This window comes from Neofelis nebulosa, chromosome 1, assembly GCF_028018385.1.
Source record: "Neofelis nebulosa isolate mNeoNeb1 chromosome 1, mNeoNeb1.pri, whole genome shotgun sequence".
In the NCBI taxonomy this organism is placed as follows: domain Eukaryota; kingdom Metazoa; phylum Chordata; class Mammalia; order Carnivora; family Felidae; genus Neofelis; species Neofelis nebulosa.
This window is the reverse complement of record NC_080782.1, coordinates 41,803,535-41,825,474: the sequence shown is the minus strand read 5'-3', so window position 1 is coordinate 41,825,474 and position 21,940 is coordinate 41,803,535. Positions and strand designations below refer to the sequence as shown.

At 43.0% G+C, this 21,940-nt stretch overlaps 1 protein-coding gene across 5 annotated transcripts in view; it reads left to right on the top strand.

Moving 5' to 3' along the window:
- Nucleotides 1–21,940, top strand: part of HTR4 (5-hydroxytryptamine receptor 4) — a 180,668-nt gene that overhangs the window by 119,987 nt on the left and 38,741 nt on the right. For all 5 annotated transcript variants that reach the window (XM_058719617.1, XM_058719602.1, XM_058719609.1 and 2 more), the window contains one exon: nt 1,777–2,345. In XM_058719617.1, the coding sequence (XP_058575600.1) occupies nt 1,777–2,345 (569 nt within the window). The remainder of the gene's footprint in view (nt 1–1,776; nt 2,346–21,940) is intronic.

The following is a 21,940-nucleotide window of genomic DNA, read 5'->3' as shown; positions in this document are numbered from 1 at the left end:
AATGTAAGGTGACAGTAAGGTTGATATAAAATAATGGAAAACTATAATATGCAAATACTAATAAAAAGAAAGGTGGTGTAGCTGTGATGAAATAAAACTAAGGCACGTCATCTTACCTGAGATAAAGAGATTTCGTTATAAGAAAAATGTCAATTCAATAGGGAGTTCTACTATAACCTTAGAATATACCATGAGACAAGACACTAAATGTGCACAGATAAAATTGCATATGTGTGTATCATATATAATTGTTATCCATACGTTTGTTCGTGTGTATATTCACACTGTATACAGGCTGACCTCAGGCAGGAAGTGTCATTGGATTATACAGCTCTTTTCAGCCAAGGGCTATTCCTAGACAAGGCTGAGAACTCAGAGCTGTCAGCAGACAGAGTTTATAGTAGGGAGAAAAGCCTTTCAACCTTTTAAAGAGATCCAGTCTGTCATTGTATCTAATACAAGTGAAGTTTATTCCAGGAATGTAACACAATCGCTGTAATTCACCATATTAATACAAGAGAGAAGGAAAGCCCACGTGATCATCTCTTTATTGCCAGAAATTCATTGACAAAATTCAGTATCTGTTCAGGATTTAAAAAAATTGTCATCAAACTGAAAATAGAAGCGAGCATCCATAAAAAACTTCTAGCAAGTATCATACTTAATGGTAAAAAATTGAAACTCCCTTCCTAAAACTGGGAGTGTAAAATGGCATCCACTATTACCTAATTCTATTGAAAATTACGCTGGAGGTCTTATCAAGGTCAATAATGCAAGAAAAGTGGTGTTAAGATTGGAAAGGAAGAAATGAAATTTTTATTATTTGCAGGTCACATGGGTACTTATGGAGAAAATCCCTAAGAATCTAGAAATGAAATATTGATAACGAATTTAACAAAGTTGCCAGATACAGAGCCATACAAAAAAAGTCTTCACTGAATTCTACATACTAGCAACAAACAATTAAGATTAAGGACTTTAACGTGGTACCATTTGCAATAGAGTAACAGTCAGATACTTAGGAATAAATCTGACAAAAGACATGCAAGACATTTACACACAAAAACATTGTAAAATATTACTGAAATAAATTTCAAAAGACGTAAGTAATGGAAAGACTTACCATGTTTGTGAATTGGAAAGCGGACCATGGGAAAGAAGTCCATTTCCCTCAGTCATTCTACTCTGACACCAGTCAAAATCCTCAAAGATTTGTATGGAGATTGATAAGCTAATTCTAAATTTTATATGGGAAATGCCGAGATGTAAGGACAGCCCTGAGGAAGATGAGCCTGAGTTCAAAGCCCTTTTCTACCAGATATATTGTGTGCAGGCAGAAGAGGAAGGGAGAGGCTAACTCTGCTATCGGCTGGGTAAAGGGAATGAAGGATGATTTTGTCTCTGTCTTATTTCTGCTCTTTCCTGGAGCCTTCAGCCCCTGGTGCTCAGACAATGCCTCTGCGCCCCGGGATGCAATCATGTTTCTCTTCTATCATTGTGATTCTAGGTGCTATAGGCTAATAAGAAGAAGAGAATTTTGCTGATAAACCTTCTCTTTTTCCCTCCTCCTTTTCCTCTTGTATTTTCCTCTTCCTTCTCTGCCCTTCTCTGTTCCCCTCCTTTTCTCTCTCCCTTCCAATTCCTCGTTTTCTCTTCTTTTCCATCTTTTTTTTCTTTTCTTACATTTTTCCTCTTTCCCCTCCTGCTTCTTTCTCTTCACCTTTTCCTTCCCTTTTCTCCCTTCTTCCCTCATTATTCTCTCTCTCCAACTCTCAGATAGAAAAAAGGAAGTTCAACCAGAACTCTAACTCTACGTATTGTATCTTCATGGTCAACAAGCCCTATGCCATCACCTGCTCTGTGGTGGCCTTCTACATCCCATTTGTCCTCATGGTGCTGGCCTATTATCGCATCTATGTCACAGCGAAGGAACATGCCCACCAGATCCAGATGTTACAACGGGCAGGGGCCCCCTCAGAGGGCAGGCCCCAGCCGGCCGACCAGCACAGCACTCATCGCATGAGGACAGAGACCAAAGCCGCCAAGACCCTGTGCATCATCATGGGTTGTTTCTGCCTCTGCTGGGCTCCATTCTTTGTCACCAATATTGTGGATCCATTCATAGACTACACTGTTCCCGGGCAGGTGTGGACCGCTTTCCTCTGGCTCGGCTACATCAATTCTGGGTTGAACCCCTTTCTCTACGCCTTCTTGAATAAGTCTTTTAGACGTGCCTTCCTCATCATCCTCTGCTGTGATGATGAGCGCTACCGAAGACCCTCCATTCTGGGCCAGGCTGTGCCCTGTTCAACCACAACCATTAATGGATCCACACATGTGCTAAGGTGAGTGTCAGGGGCTCGATAGATTTTGTCGGCTTGCGTGACTCGGAAGGGCTACCTCTCCAGTTTTTTGTTTCCAGAAGGATTCTTCTTAAAAACCTGGGCAATGTTTATAAGGATTAAAGAAAATTCTACCATCTGGTCATGAAGTAGAACAGTGGGTAAGGACTTAGGCTCTGGGAGAGACTGGCCTGTATTCAGATTCACTCTCCACAGTTCTCTGACCTTGGGCAAGTCATTTAAACGTTGTGAAATTTTGTTTCATTTAAAAAAAAAAATGAGATCATATTCACAATATCTACATCACGGGGTTTTTATGAAGATCAAATTAGCTGATGTGTGTGGATCACATAGTATAGAGCCTGATACCTAGTGAGCAGTTAGTAAATATTATCTACTGTTATTTATTAGATAGTGTTTTACAGCCATGGTTAGCAGCATGGGATTTAAAGTAAAATAGACTTTATTTTGACTCAATGCCACTACTAATCATTTGTATAATCTCCCTTGGTTTTATTTTACTCCACTATAAAAACATAGTAATAATCATAATATCCACTTCATAGGGCCATTGTGACAATTAGAAATAATGTATTCATACGGGGACTGACACGTAGTAAGCACTCATGATATTACTAACAACATTATTAATGTCAGTAGGAGCAGTAGTAGTAACATATTGCTTGATAGCCTAAGATGGCCACTAAATAACGTGATAAACAAAATAAATAGAAGGATAAATATGCAACAGTAACACCATGTGATAACTGATGTAATGGAGGTGGAGATAATCTAGAAGGGGGATTTGAGGAGGAAAGAAGCTGATTTGGCTTAAGAAAATCAGGAAAAGCTTCAGAGGACAGCATTTTTTAAGAATTGGAGACTTGGGGGAGAAATCAAGGAAGTCATTCTAGCAGATAGAACAGCATGAGGAAGGAAATGGCACGTGAAAGAGCATGGGAAGGTCAAGTGGTTTACCCAAGGTCGCGTAGGTTGATGGAGATGGGGGTCACTGTGGAGTTGAATGTTCAGTGACTAGTCATGATGCTTCTAAACCCTGAAAATTTTCTGGCTCCCCCGGGCTAGAGTTTTTCTCAGCCATGAAAAACCATATGTAAAAGTACATTCATCCTATGGCAAAGACGAATGAATTGTCAACGGCATTCGCTTTCCTTTGCCCCAAGATGCATAGGAATTTCTAAAAAAGCAGCTCCTTCTTTGACACAAGCATTTAATTTTTTTCTGATGACAGTATTCAGCTGTCCTGGCAACCAAAAACTGAGGAACTTTCATTTGCATGTGTAAGAAAAGAAGAAAGCAAAATAGGGATTGCAAGTGAAATATAAGCACTTTGCCTCCGAGACTGCTCAGAAGCCTGAATTCAATTTCCTGCTACGAGTGTGGTCTGACTTGTAGTGAAAGCCTAGCATGGTGATGCCAGCTGCTCCAAGAGCCCCAAAGGCTGTGCCTGTAGGCTCACCTTCTTCCCTGATTATTATGCCTTGAGCGAGTGTCATGGGAAGAATCCAACCATGTAGTAAAGTGTGCGTACAGGAACTTCTGTGGGGGGCGCCTAAAAGCTATTTAAGTCAGCAGCTGCCTCAGTACAGGCACCCAACGACTTACACTTGTATGTTCTAGCAGTTGGATTTGTGTCAGTTGTTTATGACTGGGGGGGGGGGGGTGGCTTTTCCAGGACAGCCCAAGAAACCCACCTGACTGATAACGGTGTTTCGTCCCTGCCGCATTTGGAAACCTGCCGTGTGGTTGTAAAACAGAGATGACAGTTTAGAGGTGGCTGGTGGATGTGCTCTCCATACTTTATTTTTTGTGATTTCTTAGTGAGGTAATGAAAACTGCAGGAAACTGGTCTGAGATACTCCTCTGTGGGGGTGAGGAATCTTCTAAGAGCGGGGAAGCCTATTCAGAGACGACTGTTGGAACCCACTGCTCCCCAGCTTGCTTTGAGCCCCCAGCTTGCTAAGGACAAGAATACTGCCTGTTTTGTTCACTGGTCTGTACCAAATACCCAATATGCTGCCCGACATACACTAGGAACTTAAACTCTTGATGAATAAATTCATACATCGTGCAGTGAGTTCTCTAGATCAATTGTATCAATACGCCTTAGGAAAAAGTTATGTTTTTCTTAAAAATCCTATAAGCAGGACACCAACAAATTCCGATGGACTCGAGAAGTATAAAACCTAAATAATCAAAAGTACAATCGGCTTTTGTCCTGGTTTTATCCTTCACCTCAAAGACAATTGAAACTAATCAGTGATTTTTTAAATGCATTTACAAACCTGCATAAAACATACAAATTCATAGATTCCTCTCCCTTTATTTTATTTTATTTTATTTTATCTTACTTTACTTTTTTATTTTATTCTTTTTCATCATGATAAGTGCACTCCCTAATCTCCATCCCCTATCCACATCCCCACCCGCCACCCTCTCCTCTGGTAACCATCAGCTTGTTCTCCATAGTTAACAGTCCGTTTCTTGGTTTGTCTCTCTCTTTGTTTTTCCCTTTGCTCATTTGCCCTGTTTCTTAAAGTCCACATATAAGGGAGATCTTAGGGTATTTGTCTTTCTCTGACTGATTTCGCTTAGCATTGTACTCTCTAGTTCCAGCCGTGTCATTGCAAATGGCAAGATTTCATTCTTTTTTATGGCTGAATAATATTCCAGTATACATACCATTTCTTCTTTATCCATTCATCTATTGATGGATACTTGGACTGCTTCCATAGTTTGACTATTGTAAATAATGTTTCAGTAAATGTAAGGGTGCGTGGATCCCTTTGAATTAGTGTTTTTGTATTTTGGGGGTAAATACCCCGTAGTGCAATTACTGGATCATCGGGTAGGGGGAGTTCTGTTTTTAATTTTTTGAGCAACCTCCATACTATTTTCCAAAGTGGCCGCACCAGTTTGCATTCCCACCAACAGTGCACACAAGGGTTCCTTTTTCTTCACATCCTCACCAACACTTGCTGTCTCTTGTGGTTTTTTTGTTTGTTTTTTTTTATTTTAGCCATTCTGACAGGTGTGATAGCTCATTGTAGTTTTGATTTGCATTTCCCTGATTGTAAGTGATGATGAACATCGTTTCATGTGTCTGTTGGTCATCTGAATGTCTTCTTTGGAGAGATGTCTGTTCGTGTCTTCTGCCAATTTTTAAATGGATCGTTTGTCTTTTGGGTGTTGCGTTGTATCAGTGCTTTATGGATTTTGTATACTCACCCTTTATTGGATATGTCAGTTGCCAATATCTTCTCCCATTCAGTAGGTTGCCTTTTAGGTTTTTTGGTGGTTTCTTTCACTGGGCAGTAACTTTTTATTTTGATTTAGTCCCAATAGTGTATTTTTGCTTTTATTTCCCTTGCCTCAGGAGACATATCTGGAAAAATGTTGCTATGGCCAGTGTCAGAGAAATTTACTGCCTGTGCTCTCTTCAAGGACTTTTATGGTTTCAGGTGTCACGTTTAGGTCTTTACTCCATTTTGGGTTTATCTTCAACAAAGGAGGAATGAATATACAGTGGGGAAAAGACCGTCTCTTCAACAAATGCCGTCGGGAAAATTGAACAGCCACATGCAAAAGTATGAAACTGTACCACTTTCTTATCACTTTTATTTTACATAAATGGGGTCATTTTATATGTACTTTTTTGCACCTTGCTTTCTATCCCTTAAGAATGTATTTTAGAGATCCTTGCATCTCAGAACACTTAGATCTAAATCATTCTTTTTAACTGTTCCGTAGGCTTCTGTACTAAAAATACACACTAAAATTGACTTATTTCCCATTATTGGATATGTAGGTGTTTCCATTCTTTTGCTGTATCTAACTGTACTGTTTTTAATGCCCTTGAACACATTTCTTTGTGCATATGTATTCCTTTTAGATAGCTACCCAAAATAAAATTGCTCTATTGATGTATATGTGCATTACAAATGTTAGGTTTACTTTAAGGTTGACCTTCTAGAATGCCGTAGAGATTTGTAGTCTCATCAGCAGCGTCTGAGAGTAGCCTCTACTCCTTCCCTTCACCAACACTGTACATTACTCATCTTTTACTATTTTGCTGATTACAGAAATGTTCTTTCACTGAATTTGCATTTTCCAGGTGGTTTGATAGGTTGAACCTCTTCTAAGTTAATTGCTGACTAATTTCAAAGTTGTTGACAAATATTTATCCTTATGTGAACTGCATTTTCACGTACATCGTGCTTTGTGTGACAACTTTGTTGTATTTTTCTTATGAATTTCTGAACGTTCTTTATTACCATCTAAATGTTAATCCTTGTTACATAGTTTGCAAACACTTTCCCTTCTCTTCCGCTTGCTTTTGAACTTTGGTTGACTTTTGTCATATAAAAGTTCCAAAGTTCAAAAGCGCTATTTATTTGGCCTCTTGCAGTTAACCTGTCTTCCTTCTTGAAATATTTTTGACATTAATTTTCCCGGACAGTATACTTCCCTGCTTTGCCTCCTGACTCACCAGCAACTCTTTCTTAGTATCTTTTATAGGTTCTTCCTTCTCTATCTGGCCTCTAAATGTTAGAGTTCTTCAGGGCTCGGTTCTTCACTGTCTTCTCAAATGACATTCTCGCTTTAAATGTGATTTGACCATCCATAGCTTTAAATACCATCTTTGTGCCATTAATCTCTTTTTAATTAGTAGCTCTAGATCAGAGCTGTCCTCTGAGCTCCAGACCACAAAATCCAATTTACTTCCTTGACAGCCTCACATAGGTACCTCTCAGGAATCTCACATTTAATGTCCCTTAAACAGAACTCTCCTATATACCTGTCCACCTGCCCACCCCAGACTTCCTGAGTCTCCTCTGTCTCCAAAAGTACAGCTGTCATCTACCATGTTACTAAATCTGGACACTTTCTGTGGCCCTCAAGGAGAACTAACATATAAGCGACAGATGGGAAGCTTTAAGAAAGAAAAACCCATCAGCTGATATTGAAATATGGAGTTCGATCTAAAATAAATGCAAAATTGGGGCGCCTGGGTGGCTCAGTCGGTTGAGCGTCCGACTTCGGCTCAGGTCGTGATCTCGCGGTCCGTGAGTTCGAGCCCCGCGTTGGTCTCTGTGCTGACAGCTCGGAGCCTGGAGCCTGTTTCAGATTCTGTGTCTCCCTCTCTCATGGTCATGAGTTCAAGCCCTGCATCAGGCTCTGTGTTGACAGCTCAGAGCCTGGAGCCTGCTTTAGATTCTGTGTCTTCCTCTCTCTCTGACCCTCCCCCCGTTCATGCTGTGTCTCTCTCTGTCTCAAAAATAAATAAATCTTAAAATTTTTTTTTAAATAAATGCAAAATCTAATCATAGTGACAACATGTAAATCACAGAAATGTAGATGATGCCTGAACCTCCTGCTGCATGTTTAAAATTTGGAATTTCAGGGGTGCCTGGCTGGCTCAGTCCAAAGAGCACATGACTCTTGATCTTAGGGTCATTGAGTTTCGAGTCCCATGTTGAGTAGGAGATTAGTTAAAAATAAAATAAAATAAAAATTGGAATTCAATAAGTGCAACTTCATTTCCTCATGCAAAGCATCCATTGACAAATTCATGTCATTCTGTGTTATTAGTAACGATTATGATGCCAAGCATAACTCAAAAAAAAATGTTCCAGTTACTGAATTTAAGAACTTTGAATGCATTACTGCATTTAATTTTTTTACAACAACTGAGTAGGCTGCTATGGTAATTATCGTGATTTTAACAATGAGAAAATCCAGGGTTTAAAGAGAGTATCTAACTGGCCCAAGATCACACAAAGTCTTCATGATTGTCTTCAGGTTAATGAAATATTAAAACACTCAAAATTGAAAATCATCTTGCCTTTCCTGAGAATCTATAAGGTATAGAGGAGTTAGTCTGCGACCTAAGAATCACACTGAGGAGAGCCAGGTCATGACAACACTCTGAAACTGTGGGGCCTTTTTCTCTTAAAGTCTTTTTGAGAAAATGGAATTCTGCTTTTCCAGGCTGAATTAAAAACAGGCCAGTCTGCCTCACTGGTTTGGAATAGTAGGTCTAGCCACGTAGTCCTTTGACTTGCATTACATTTTGTTATTGAACAAACACATGGGCAACCAAAGAAATAAAATAAGCTTTTGCAAGACAGTCTTAGAGGACTTTGCCCACTCAAATTGAATGAAATAATGTACCATGTAGCAGAGATGTCTGCCGTTGTGTTTGGTGTTCTGTGAGATAAGCATCTTCTTTGGAATATCCAGCTCATGATCAAAATAGAAGTGAAAATGCCATTGATTGGCTCCTGAAGTAGTTTGTCTAGACATGTAGGTTACATAGCCTTTTAAAAATAGTTTCCAAACATGAATTATTGTCATATATATGTTTCTTGGGGCAGTTTTAACTTGTATGCCCACATATATTAGAAAGAGGCATAGGGGCACCTGGGTGGCTCAGTCCGTTAAACATTTGACTCTTGATTTCAGCTCAGGTCATGATCTCACAGTTCATGGGATCAAGCCCCGTGTTGGGCTCTGCACTGACAGTGTGGAGCCTGCCTGGGATTCTCTATCTCCCTCTCTCTTCCCCTTCCCCCCGCCTCTCAAATAAATAAATAAACATTAAAAAAAAAAAAAAGGAGGAGGAGGAGGCATAATGCCAGTGTATGGGCAATGGATTCTAAGAGGTTCATCATTTGTATGAACTGATTCTTAGTGGATTTGGGGCCAGCTTCTCTCTCCTTGTCACTTCTTTAACTTGGCTCTATAGTTGTTCTCCCCATCCACCAGTCTGCCTTAGTCTTATACAAGAGTTACTTTGCCCACTCTACGAAACTCCCATCAGACATAATGGCAGAGAAGGAAGAAATCACCCAGTGAGAAGACATTGACTCCATTCCTACTCAAGTCAGGGACAAGACAGGTTGCCTCATCACCTGTGCTGTTCAACATTGCATACAAAATCCAAATGACAGAAAGGAGAAATAAGAAGTATAAAACTTAGGAAAAAGAGCAAAGCTGTGACTATTTATAAACAATATGGTTATTTAGCGGGAAAATCCCACAGTAAACTGAAAATGAAGACATGTCACAAGGATGTCCAGATACTTTATAACTAACTCAACATTCAGCGATTCCTACATACTAGAAATCACCGGTTAGAATGTGGATCAGGAAAAATACCACCATCCACAGGAGCAGTCACTAAAGTTACTTTAAAAAAAAGTGCAAAATAAAAATGTAAGATCTTTATCGAAGGGAATTTAAATACTTTCCTAAAGGAGAAGTCAAAGATACTGTGAAGGGTTCACTGCGGAGAGCAGAAGAAAAAAAAAAATCCAGATTTTTCTTTTGAAACTACAGGAAACTCGTCAGAAGCCTAGGTTTGCAGACTCTGAAAGGTGATTTATTAGGTTCTGAGTAGGTTATTAGGTTTGATTCACTGTAACTGTGCACGGGGCATCGACTTGCCATGCACTGTGTAGGGGGGTGGTAGAGAAAGAAAAATGAGACTTGGTATCTCACAGAGCTCACAGCCTCACTGAAGAAAGAGACACACGAGCAAATAATCACAGCACAGTGGACATCACTGGGATCGTGCGCAAGGTTTACTGGGAGCTGGAGGGATTGCTACCTAACCAACAGTTTCCTCGTCGTCACTGATGAGGGTCCCCCGATCTCTGCTTGAATTCCTGCAGTGGGAGGATTGCTACTTGATGGGCCTGCTCAATGGTTAGGCAGCTCTAGAATCTAAAAGGTCTCCTTCCATTGAGTTGAAATCTTCATCCCTGTGACATCTACCTGCGGGCCCTAGTTCCGCCGTGAGCAAGAGAAAACAAGGCTACATCGTTTTGCTGAAATGACTCCTCCTGTATGCTTTGCATTAGAATCCCCTGGAAATGGAGTCAAAACACACATTCCTGGGCCCCATTCACTGAATTGGGGCACGTTAGGGAAAATGACATTTTTGCCAAGGTGATTCTTACCTGTGTTAAACTTTGAGAACCACAGTCTCTGATCCTCATGGATTGGAATGGCCCAGTGTATGCTGACTTTGGTTGTGCTTCAGGGTTATGACACATACCATATAATTCTTCGGTCCTTTCAGAGTCATAGTTTCATGTGATGTTAACTAGTGAAATTCCTTTTGAAGTGGCTTCAGCTCAGCCATTTTCAAGCCAAGTGACTCTGGCCACTTGGGAGGCAAAGTGTGATCCTATAGATTGTGACCACGTACCGGGACAGGAGATGGGAACCAGCCCTACTGATGTGATTTGGAGTTCATTGGGGGTTTGATTCTGGAGTTCTCTTTCCATTGGATGAATGTCAAGGATCTTGCCAGTGCTGTTCACTGCTGCCTGAGGAGTCTCCTCTCTGAGGAGAGCCTAGTAAAGGGCCTGGCACGTTGTGAGGCTTGACAAGGGGTAAGGGAATGTTTCTGTCCCTTTCCACAGGCTCGCTTCTCTTCTGTTTGACTGTCTTTATGGAGAGCAGCCCTCGATGGTCCAAGGCAGAGTAAGGATTTGTGGCATTGAGTGTAACCTTAGAACAGAAATTTTTCTCTACATGAAATCCACTGAGGATTCCATTGTTGGCTTCTTGGGTAGATAATCCCTGGCCTGCCTGTGTGAAAATCAAACGAGGTAATGGAGGTGAAATTGCTTTGCTAACTGCAAAGCTCTGTCCTCAGGGGGAGAGATAATGATGTGATGAGAACAGACTATTTATAAGTTAGGTAAATAGCTAAGACTGCATGCTTAGCAATGCAGAGACGGCATGCAGAATTTAGCTTTGGGGATGGATTTCTCTGCTCCCAGGCCAGGCTGAGATGACTCCCTGGTTCTCCAGGTTCAGACCTCGCCCAAAGCTGGGACACTCACCTGGCTCCTCAGAAGGCTGAGAATTTCGGCCAGCACTTCCCAGAGAACTTCTTGTTTGCCTGACTTGGCTCTTGGCTGCTGTCCTCCATTACCCACCGTCAATCTGCCTGATAAACAGGGGTTTTTTGTTGACTTGGGGAATCTCTAGGGCTGTGTTGTCCTATAGGGTAACCATTGACATTCCAAACACTCAGTAGCCGTATGTTATAAATAGAATACTTTCATTATTGTAGAAAGTTCTACTGGAGAAAACAGCTCTAGAGCTCTGTGAGCCTTCTGTCTGGAATAAGGCAGCATATGCTTTCCTTCGGACTTAACGAAGTGTTATCAACCAAAGCTCAATAATAAATAAGGCAATTCTGACGGACGCGCCATATAAGTCTTTGACATTTCCACGCACAATATATTCAGGTTTAAATAGGGAATCAATAGGGGAGGAAAATATGAAGATAGAGAGAAAAAGAAAGTGAGAAAGAGGCAAAGAAAACTAAAAACCAGTAGGAGAAAAGCATTTTTTTCCGGGCTATTACTTTTTGTTGTTTCCTTGATAAATAACAATGGTCAGAAGTTATCCTTGTATTTAGTTGCTGTTTAATTATCTACTACCTGTGCCCCCAGCCAGACTGTCAGTACATAAGGGCAGGTAACATGTCTATTTTATTTCCGAAAGTTCCCCGAGGGTATAGCCCTTTGCTCAGTTAATACCCTTATTGGTTGAATGGATGGACGCTCTTATCAAATCCCGCTAACCACCTGGAATAGGTATACTCACATAAGTTTTCACCACTTAAAAAAAAATATTTATGAATCCCACAACCGGAGTCCTTGTTTTTTTTTTCACTGTGCTGCTGCTTCCCAACTTTCAATCTCAACACACCAGAATTCCCCTTTTAAACAGAGGTTTTCACACCGCGGTCTAGATTACCCATGGATGAGCCAATAATTTAGGTGTGCTCTTACTTTGGATCCCGAGAGGTTTCGGCTAATGTTGGAAAGCTGTTTGACATTTAACAGCCATTTTGTGGCCTTTACCTTGAACTCCGGAGGTTACAATTGGATTCAACAGTTAGCTCATTGTTTTGAGCCAGTGCAGACTGAATCCGGGTGAATGGAAGATGGTTTGAGGATGACCTTGCCTCATATCCTGCAGCTCCACCAGGGCTAGCTGCATAATTTGCAGGGTCCCTTGGTCAAAGGCAGATAAGGCTTCCACTGAAAGTATTAATATGTAAAGCCTTTTTTTTTTTTTTTAATCTGCAGTTTCTCTCTTAACTCGTCATGGCATATTTTCTTTGCTATTTACCTGTCCTCTAGTAGGAAAATAAAATTTAATTTTAAATTGTTAGCAAAGATTTACCATTTATAGTACCCAAAGCCAGTTTTAAACGCAAACATGAGAGCATTTCACTTGTATGGAACCACCAAAATGACACGAACCATGCAAATCGTATTTGACAATTCAAGGGTGCTTACGGACTTTGTTTTTACCAGCCAGTGCACAAAACTCATGCAAGTGTTTGTACCTCACCTCTTGAGAGTACATACACTCATTCCGCTAACATGCTACCTTCAGCTAACTGACGAGTAAAGAAGGACTAAAAGGGAAAAGAGCCGTGGTTGGCCATATCTCATCCTTTCTTTCTCTGTTGATATTTTCAGCAGAAGTGGTTGGCAAATACAAGATGATAGAGGGTTTTTTGGTGGTTCCCCCTCCTTCTTCGAGCAGCACTGCCTTCCTCCTGCATTTGCCAAGTTCTGGTCAGATGGAAACCGTGACCTTCAGGGCTGTCTGTGTTCCCAGTTAGTCAGTCGTACACGTGTTGATATGAAGCATGAGCGAAGGATTCTAGTGGACCTGTGATCTGTGGGAATTCAGTAAGACTCCCTGGTAAACATATTGTAGAAGTTGCTGACCAAGAGACGATGGAAAACAGGAAAAACACTTTCTATACATGATGTGTTCACCTTGTATTTGCTCTGAGGCATACTTTAGGCATGGCGAGTCTACCAGAATCCTGTGCTCATGGGGTATCATTAACGTTTTGAGGCAGCAGGGAACTATGGCGGACACACACATGCACCTATAGCCTGTGCTCGCCAGTGCCCCAGATATCACTGGTGCATGTTCCGTTGTCCCTCCGACTTCGTAGGTTCAAAGATAAACTTACTAAGAATTTCAATATGGCAGCAAACAGAGCATTAAACCAAGACCTGGGTTTCTGTCTGGCTGCACTGCTCACACAGCCAGGAAGCTGGCCTGTCCCTCGTCCTTCCCAATCACAACCTAAAGCAACCTCTCAGGAAACATTGCTCTTGTTGAGAGAACACCAGGAAAACAGAATAACAACATCAGAAGAGCTCCCCTTAACCTGAAGTTTAGTAATCAAGTGGCTTAAGCTGCCCTCCAGGATGCCCTCTTTCGGGCCGAAGTGCTGAGGCCTAAGCATTATTCCCTCCACGGAGACATTTTTCAAGGAAAAGTTCCCACCTCTGACTTACAGGGAGGTGAACTTGAGTTATGAAACCAAAAGCATAATGGCTGTCGTGCGGGGGGGTTGGCACACCTGGGTTTTAGTCCTGAGACTTGTCATTTACTATTGATACAAATATTAACATGTGACCAGACATTTCTGGGTCTCTGTTCCTTCATCTGTAAAATGGGAATACTATGAGAACCCATCTCTTAGGGCTTTTGTTAAGGTTAAATACGAGACTGTATGTGCAGAGCTGAGCCCAGCTCCTCTTACACAGAAAGTGCTCAATAAACGGAAGCTGGTGTAACTGCTGTTATTATAATTGTATATATAACATCATTCATATCTTGGTTAAACAAACTTCTCCAGTTATTTTTTCAGCTTCCTGATAAGCATTTCGTAAGAAATGAGTCAATAGAAATCTCTGTGCTCTCTAAACACTGCTCCCACGCAAGGAATGCCGCCCTCCCTCGACTGGAAGAAAAACCAGGGATGAATTAAATTAAATTAATCACACTGTTTATAAATAATTGTTTAAGCAACAGGAGACAAGACTTGTTTCCTGGGTACATTATGCCTCGTGCTGAACAGTCGGGACTGTTATTTTGAATATGCCTTCTGGCTTTTAAATTACCTGTCGGCATTTCTCTGACCCAATCTAAAACGTGCTAACCATGCCGAACAAGCTGCGTACGTTGTCTGTGCCTTTGGTGTTCCTCTTTTGCTCTGCAGGTGCTGGACTTGGTGCTACGGTGTTGAGGTTCCGTGTACCAGCCCTCTGAGACTGGCGCCCACAATAAAGAGGGGTCAGGCATGCCACTCTGCAGGGCAGACTTCAAAACCACACCCAGCTCCAGAGACGCCCAGAGTGGTCCGGGGTCACGAATGGAGGCAGGATGGTGTGGGGTTCCGACCCTTGACCCTGGATCACACTAGAGCTGCTTGAGAGCTGTTAGTACCTGAGCCTGGGCTCCACTGGTAGAGATTCTATATAAAGGGTCCGGTTGGGGACCAGAAATGCTTCTGTTTTAGGAGGTCAGGAGTACTGCAGTATTGAGATCCCTTGGTTCGGTGGCCAGAGCAGGGAGCCTGTGTCGATCACCAAGGAGTCATTGTTTCTTTCAGCACCAATAGAACAGGGAAGTGCCTTCAAGTTTAGGCCTCGTTCCACGTCTTAAATACTGAGCTAGTGCGGGCATAACCCATTAGTTCTCAAATGGGGACAATTTTGTAACCCAGGGGACATGTGGCGATGTCTGAAAGCATGTTTGGTGCTCCTGACTGGCAGGGGCTACTGACATCAGTGGATTTCAGCCAGAGATGCTGCCGAAGCTTCCAACTATGCATAGGGCAGCCCCCGACCCCATTGCAACAAAGAATTGTCTGGCCCAAATTGCAACATAGTGCTGAGGTTGAGAAACCCTGCTTGAAACGGATTCTCTGGGCTTGGCAACATAGACTCTCCTTACCACTGACAGGCGACAGCAAGAGGGGTCTTTTACCAGCGCCAGGGGACAATGTATGCTTTTACCTGCCCACTGCAGTGCCCTGCACCACGCGACTCCTCTTTGTTTTTCGTTTTTGTTTTGTTTTGTTTCTTTATTTTGAGAGAGACCGAGAGAGTGCAAGCGGGGGAGGGGCAAAGAGAGAGAGGGAACCAGAGAATCCCCAGCAAGCTCCGTGCTGTCAGTGCACAGAGCCCGATGTGGGGCTGGAACTCATGAAACCGTGAGACCATGACCTGAGCCAAAATCAACAGTCGGACGCTTAACCGAACTGAGCCGCCCAGACACCCCGCCACGTGGCTTCTCTTAACTCACATCCATTCCCAAGATGAGACAAGTTGAAAAAAACCCAAAACCCTGTAGAACACGATAACTGGTGTCAGTTCTGCGAAGCAGGGCCCGGAATTTCTGTGGTTACGGTGCCGGCAGTAACCTTGCTGAAAAGCCCTTTCCACCAGGCAGGCTCTGTGAGCTTGTTCTCTTACAGCATGTACTTGGCAGGGACACAGCCCTCCCGATTTAGTCGGAGCAGCTGTTCAGGAAGGAATTGCCTCCAGAACACTCTAAGAGACCCACCAGAAACCCATACTCCTTGGAAACGTGTGTTCGGTCCACGGTGTCAGGATGCAGGTCCCTGGCCCATAGAGGCGGTAAAGTTCCATCTTACACTGAGTGTCGACAGACTGGAGTGTGTCCAGAAAAGGGTAAACACCATGATTTCCCTTGAAGAATTCAGGACCTAGGAGCAACAATGTCAGGCACAGGGGAGGCTGAGCTTAGAGCTTAAAGGAAATCACGGTCATCAGCATTTTTTTTTTATTTATTTATCTGAGGACCGTTACACGAAAAGGGGATCTGGCTTGTTCTTCAAGGTTGCAGGGAGAGAAGTAGGGACAAAAGACTGAAGTTTTACGAGTACGTATTTCAGCACAACATGGCATGGACTGCCTTTCTAGGGAGTTCCAAATAAGGGGATTAAAGTAGACAAGAAGTAGAATAAAACAGGAGAAATTGGGACAACCACCAGTCACTTAGAAGTGGTGATCAAGGGGTGCCTGGGTGGCTCAGCCAGCTGAGCGCCCAACTCTTGATTTTGGCTGAGGTCATGATCGCATGGTTCATGACATTGAGCCCCACATTGGGCTCTGCACACTGACCACATGGAGCCTGCTTGCGATTCTCTCTCTCTCTGCCCCTTCTTGGCTTCTTGGCTTGCTCTCTCTCTCTCTCTCTCTCTCTCTCTCTCCCTAAATAAATAAATAAATAAACATTTAAAAAAAAGAAGTGGTGGTCAACATTGGTCACTGGAAGCGTTGACTTGAATGAGCATGGCGGAGAAAGGGGTGGGAGGTCGAAGGAAACGCCCTCAGATCCCTCCTTTGTGGTTGTGTGAGTTACAGAACCGCAAGAAATCCTCCCACAGCGCAGCTACACTCAAGAGGGAGCAAGACCTACCTCAGTCATTTTATTTCATTTGGTTGGAGCTGGAGACTTTCTGGAAAGATGGCCAGTGGGAAGAAATGTGCCAGAGGTAGTAGTGTTAATGCCAAGGGCCATTCTGTTTTGGTTTAGGATTCTTCCGGCAGCCTGTGGACGGGAGGAAGTTTAGACGTATCTAAGGAAGAAATTTATCCCCAGGCTGTATAGATGCTCCGTGCTACATAGCTGATTCAATGCCTGTGATTCCGTGTGAGGGAAATATTGTCCCATCCACCCATCACGATAAATTTCTATCACTTGAGCCCTTAATATGAACATAGTTACTATTTAAATATGTTTAGGGAGAAGGAGCCCTAGGCTGAGATTAGAGAAACATCCCCCTCAATCTGGTATTCATGTTCTTCATTTCTCGTATGTCAGGGCCAGGACTTCAGGCTCTGGAAATAGCAAGGCAATATCCCAACCTGGGAGGAGCTAGAGTACTGTAGAGCAGTTTAATATCATGACCAAATGCATAGGACTTGGTATTTGACAGACCTCAGTTTGACCTCAGGTCCTGCCACCTTGAAGCTATGTGACCCTGGGCAAGTTACTGGCCCTTTCTGTGCCTCAACTTCTTCCTGTTCTAAATGGCCCTTGCTCATAAAAGTGTTGTGAGGCTTGTGTGAGATACTGTGCATATGGATCCTGGAACACAGCAGCTATTGATAAACTGAGTTCTCATTGTCAGCATTAGCATCTTTCGAGGCGAAAAGTCAGAGACGCAGGTTAGCAGAACGAGCCTCCTGTCACGCGAACGCTGGTTCGTTGTCAGAACAGGTGGTGGAGGGAAGCACTTGGGTGCCAAAGTCACCATAATAGCCTCCTGACAAGGGGCAGGATGGTTCCTGAGCAGCAGGCTCAGAAGTACTTCACCTTCAAGTATATGGGAGCCGCGGCGAACGGAGGCATGCAGCAGGTTCTAGCTGCCGTTCTTCTAGAAGCACTGTGACGTCGTCTCCAACCCCTGCGCGAGGAGACCCAGTGAATAGCTTCTGGTTATAGAAACAAACAACTGTGTGTGTGCTCTGGGTTAGATTCAAGCCAAGAGCCAAGAACCTCCTTTTCAGAAAATGATCTCTGAACGTCTCGTCTTGTTTCCATGCCTATGTTAGGTTATTTTTAACAAGATTCTTAGAAACACTTCACAGTTAGAATTGTTCTTGGAGAGCCTTTTATTCTCTAAGAAACGAGCGAATCTGTGTTTTGATCAACATGACAAACAAATATATTTGGAGCCTGCTCCTCTTCCTTTTATTCTTTTCAGACTTTTGCTTCCTTCGCTGGCTGGTAGAATGTAATTTGTTCCTGTGTTTGTGAATTGGCCTTGCCTGCTTTACGTTTCTGCCTCTGGAGAAAGGAGTGTGTGTGTGTGTGTGTGTGTCCATGTGTATACACATACATCCTGGGCACACACACCTATACATATGTGATTGTCACATATAATAATATATGTCATATATTGTCGTAATATAATATATTGTCACATATAATAGTCAGTTGCGTGAGGAATAATTTGGTTTCCTAGTCTGGACGTTCCCCCTCGCGTTTCTCCTCCTCCTCCTCCTTCTCTATCATCGTCATCGTAAGATCTACCATTTACTGAGCACTGGTTTGTATGCGAGGCATCTATGCGGAGTGTATCACATGCACCATCTTACTGAATCTTTAATATACTCTATGGAGCAGGTATTATTATTTCCATTTCACTGATGAGGAAACTGAGACTCAGATTAATTTGGCCAGCGTCTTACAGCTGGTGAGGGTTAGGACCAGGATTCTCACGCATGTTCATCTGATTTCGAAGCCCTTGCTGGAAACCACCAAACTGTGCTCCTTACTAGTGAACGGAAAACCCTTGAAAGAATATAGAATTTTTGGTTCTTGGACGTCAGAAGGGCTTGAGAAGTGATCTGACCAAATATTCCAGCTAATGCTGTGGTCTCTTCTGTAGCTTATCTGATAAGTGGTTTTCAATCGCCCCCCTCATGAGAGGCAGTTCATTATTATTCAAAGCAAGGCATTTTATTGTTGGAACAGCCCTAGTGGTTGCAGATTTGGGTCAAATTTTACTTCTCTATATCATAGCGTCATCAAAGCTTCGAGTTTTATAGCTGGAAGTGATAACAGAGCTCGAGCAGTCCAGTAGTTTTTAAACACGTTTTTGCAGATGTGGAAATCTTTTGTTCAAATGGAATCTTCCTTGGACGTGTGAGCAATAAAGTATAACTGCTTTGATCACAACAGATGCTTATATGGGGATGTGTGTGCACAGAGCCGTGACCATCGACCCCATCCCTCCAGTGTCTCCTGTGGCCACTCCATGGGGTTGTTAGTCTTGTTAAGAGATGCCTGAAATAGACTAGCGAACCCAATATTTTACAGAGAAGAAAATGAGGCTCCAAGATGTAAGATGTTTAAGACGATTCTGCTGTATGAGCAGAACAAAGATCTGAATCCAGGTCTCAGAACTCTGAGTGCTTCTCCCTGATTCATTCATCTCTTGCCTTTTTATTACATGCCTAATGTGGGTCAGGCACTGTTTCAGGCAGTAGGGACACAGCAGATTTCTAGATAGGCAGGATCCCTGCCATGAAGGAACTCACAATTGAGATTTTATCATCCCATTTCTTTTTGATGGTTTGAGCCCTTGGAAGCAGACACACACACACACACACACACACACACACACACACATAATCAAGCCATCCTGGGCAACTTTCTCTGCATTCAGTCCAGTTTGCCCATGGCTTGCCAAAAGAATGGACTCTAGAACTGAACTCAAGGCTATTCACGTATTTGGTGATTTGAGGGTGACCTTTTCTTGACAGTATTGCAAATTCTAATTTATTTTTTCTGCCTCTGATTTTCTTTGGGGACAATGTGTAGAATATAACCAGAGAGAGACAACCTATTTCATATGTAGCATTCAAGAGGATGGAAAGGCCATTCAGACCTGTGGGATTTGAAACTGTAAATGCCAGCTGGATTGAGTTCTAATAGAACAACCTTGAGCAACATAGTGGGACTTGTAGTGGACAGATAGTGAAGGGCATAGAAAGCCCTCCTGGCCTCACCCAACCTGGTTGTCCAGCTCATTTCCCTCAACTCTTCCCCAGCCTAACTCCCTGCGTAATAAGCGTGCAAGATCGATCAGTTTTCTGCAGATAGTGAGTTCTCCCACCTCTGGATTATTTCTGCTGCCTTGAATGCTCTCTCTCTCCCTCTCTCTCGCTTTCCTGCCTGGGACAAGCCTACTCATTCTTCAAGGCAGCCTTCCAACACGAGCTCTCTAAACTTTCCTGGTCCCCACCCCCTCAATCTCTCAGCAATAACTAATCACTTCCCCCTCTGGGCTCTCTTACCACCTGCTTCTCCTCTTGAAGCTTAGTTCACCCCGAGGGATCGGAAGTACTCTTATGCCCCTGACACATTCTCTACTCACCTGGGCAGCCTCCCAAGAGCAGGCCATTTTCTTACCCGCAGGGGCTAGGACCCGAGGGTGCCTGTTGACGGAACGTGCACGTTCAAGGTGCATGCTGGTGCAGTGAGACGCCAGTTAGATCGCCCGGTTCCGATCCTGGCTCCACCTGGTGACAGATGTTTGACTTGGAACAAGTTACTCGGCCTCATTCCAGTCAACCAGAACCTGCAAATAGTAGCACCTGTGTCAGGAGATTGCTGTGAAAGTTATGTAAGGTAACCCATGATGTGTTTAGCACAGTAAATGGCACATAATAAATAAATTTTGGCTGTTTTTCTTGTGGGTCCGCACTTTTAAAGCATTTTCTCCTAGATATTTTCAGGTTCAGCCACATTGAAACAGTTCAGCAGAAAAAAGCTGTCAGTCTGATCCCCCAAAGACTCAACGTTCCGATCCTTTTGTTGGTCATTTAGGAACTGTGGTAGGCAAGGAGGGGGGAAAAAGGTCTCACCAGGAGAATGGTTTGACCTCAGTCATCTGCGCATATGAGAGGTAGGGCGAGAGGTGCCTCAGGATTGGAACAAGCCGTGCCCACTGATTGACCTTGCACTTCGGCATACTGAAACACAGACACATCTGAGGCCAGGGGTGGGGTTAAAAAGCTCTGGGAATACATTGTGTCCAGAGGCAAAAGTTAGTTAGGCATTTGAAACTGTGCAAACTCAGCTATTTGGGTCTTTTCGACAAGTAGCAGAAAATAGCAGGAGTGCTGGCCTGTGGTTTTAGAGCCATCACCCTGCAGACACATCACTTTATGTCCTTGCCAAGACTCTGTGTTCACTGCAAGTCAGTTTTCCCATCTGTCTGATAAGAACTTTCGTCCCTTGCCTGCTACTTTCACAACTTCTACTGTATCAGCATTCTACCCATGCTACTATTTATTTACTATTTACCTTTAAATACATTTTTTTTTAAATGCGTACTTATTTATTTTGAGAGAGAGAGAGAAAGAGAGTGTGATCAGAGAAGGGGCAGAGAGAATCCCAAGCAGGCTCCGCACTGTCAGCACAGAGCCCTACGTGGGGCTCAATCTCACGAACCGTGAAATCGTGACCAGAGCCAAAATCAAGAGTCAGATGCTTAACCAACTGAACCACTACCTTTAAATACATTTTTATTTTATTTTTTTTTAATTTATTTTTGGGACAGAGAGAGGGGCAGAGAGAGAGGGAGACACAGAATCGGAAACAGGCTCCAGGCTCCGAGCCATCAGCCCGGAGCCCGACGCGGGGCTCGAACTCACGGACCGCGAGATCGTGACCTGGCTGAATTCGGACGCTTAACCGACTGCGCCACCCAGGCGCCCCTAAATACATTTTTAATCTGAATAAATGTATTTGTAAAGGAAGCTATCATGACCTCGAATGCAAAACCGTATAGAGAAGATTGTTTTAAATATAGTGCAATGAAAACAAAACCAGTTATTATTTGTATAAATTATGACCACTAAAATTTGACTTGATCCCATTGCTTGCCAAAGACTGTGAGCCTAAGGCCTGCTCTCCATGTGTTAGGTATTATAAACTTGTTAAAGCCAGAGGGGGCACCAACTGAGTCTTTTCCTTTAAAATAGGCAGAATGATCTCCCCCCCCCCAACTCTCAAAAATAAAAATAAATAAATATAAAAAATATGTATTTAAAGGGGGTGCCTGGGTGGCTGAGTTGGTTAACTGTCCAACTCTTACTTTCAGCTCAGGTCATGTTCTTACGGTTCGGGGGTTCGAGCCCCGCATCTGGCTGGACACTGTCAGTGCAGAGCCTGCTTGGGATTCTCTC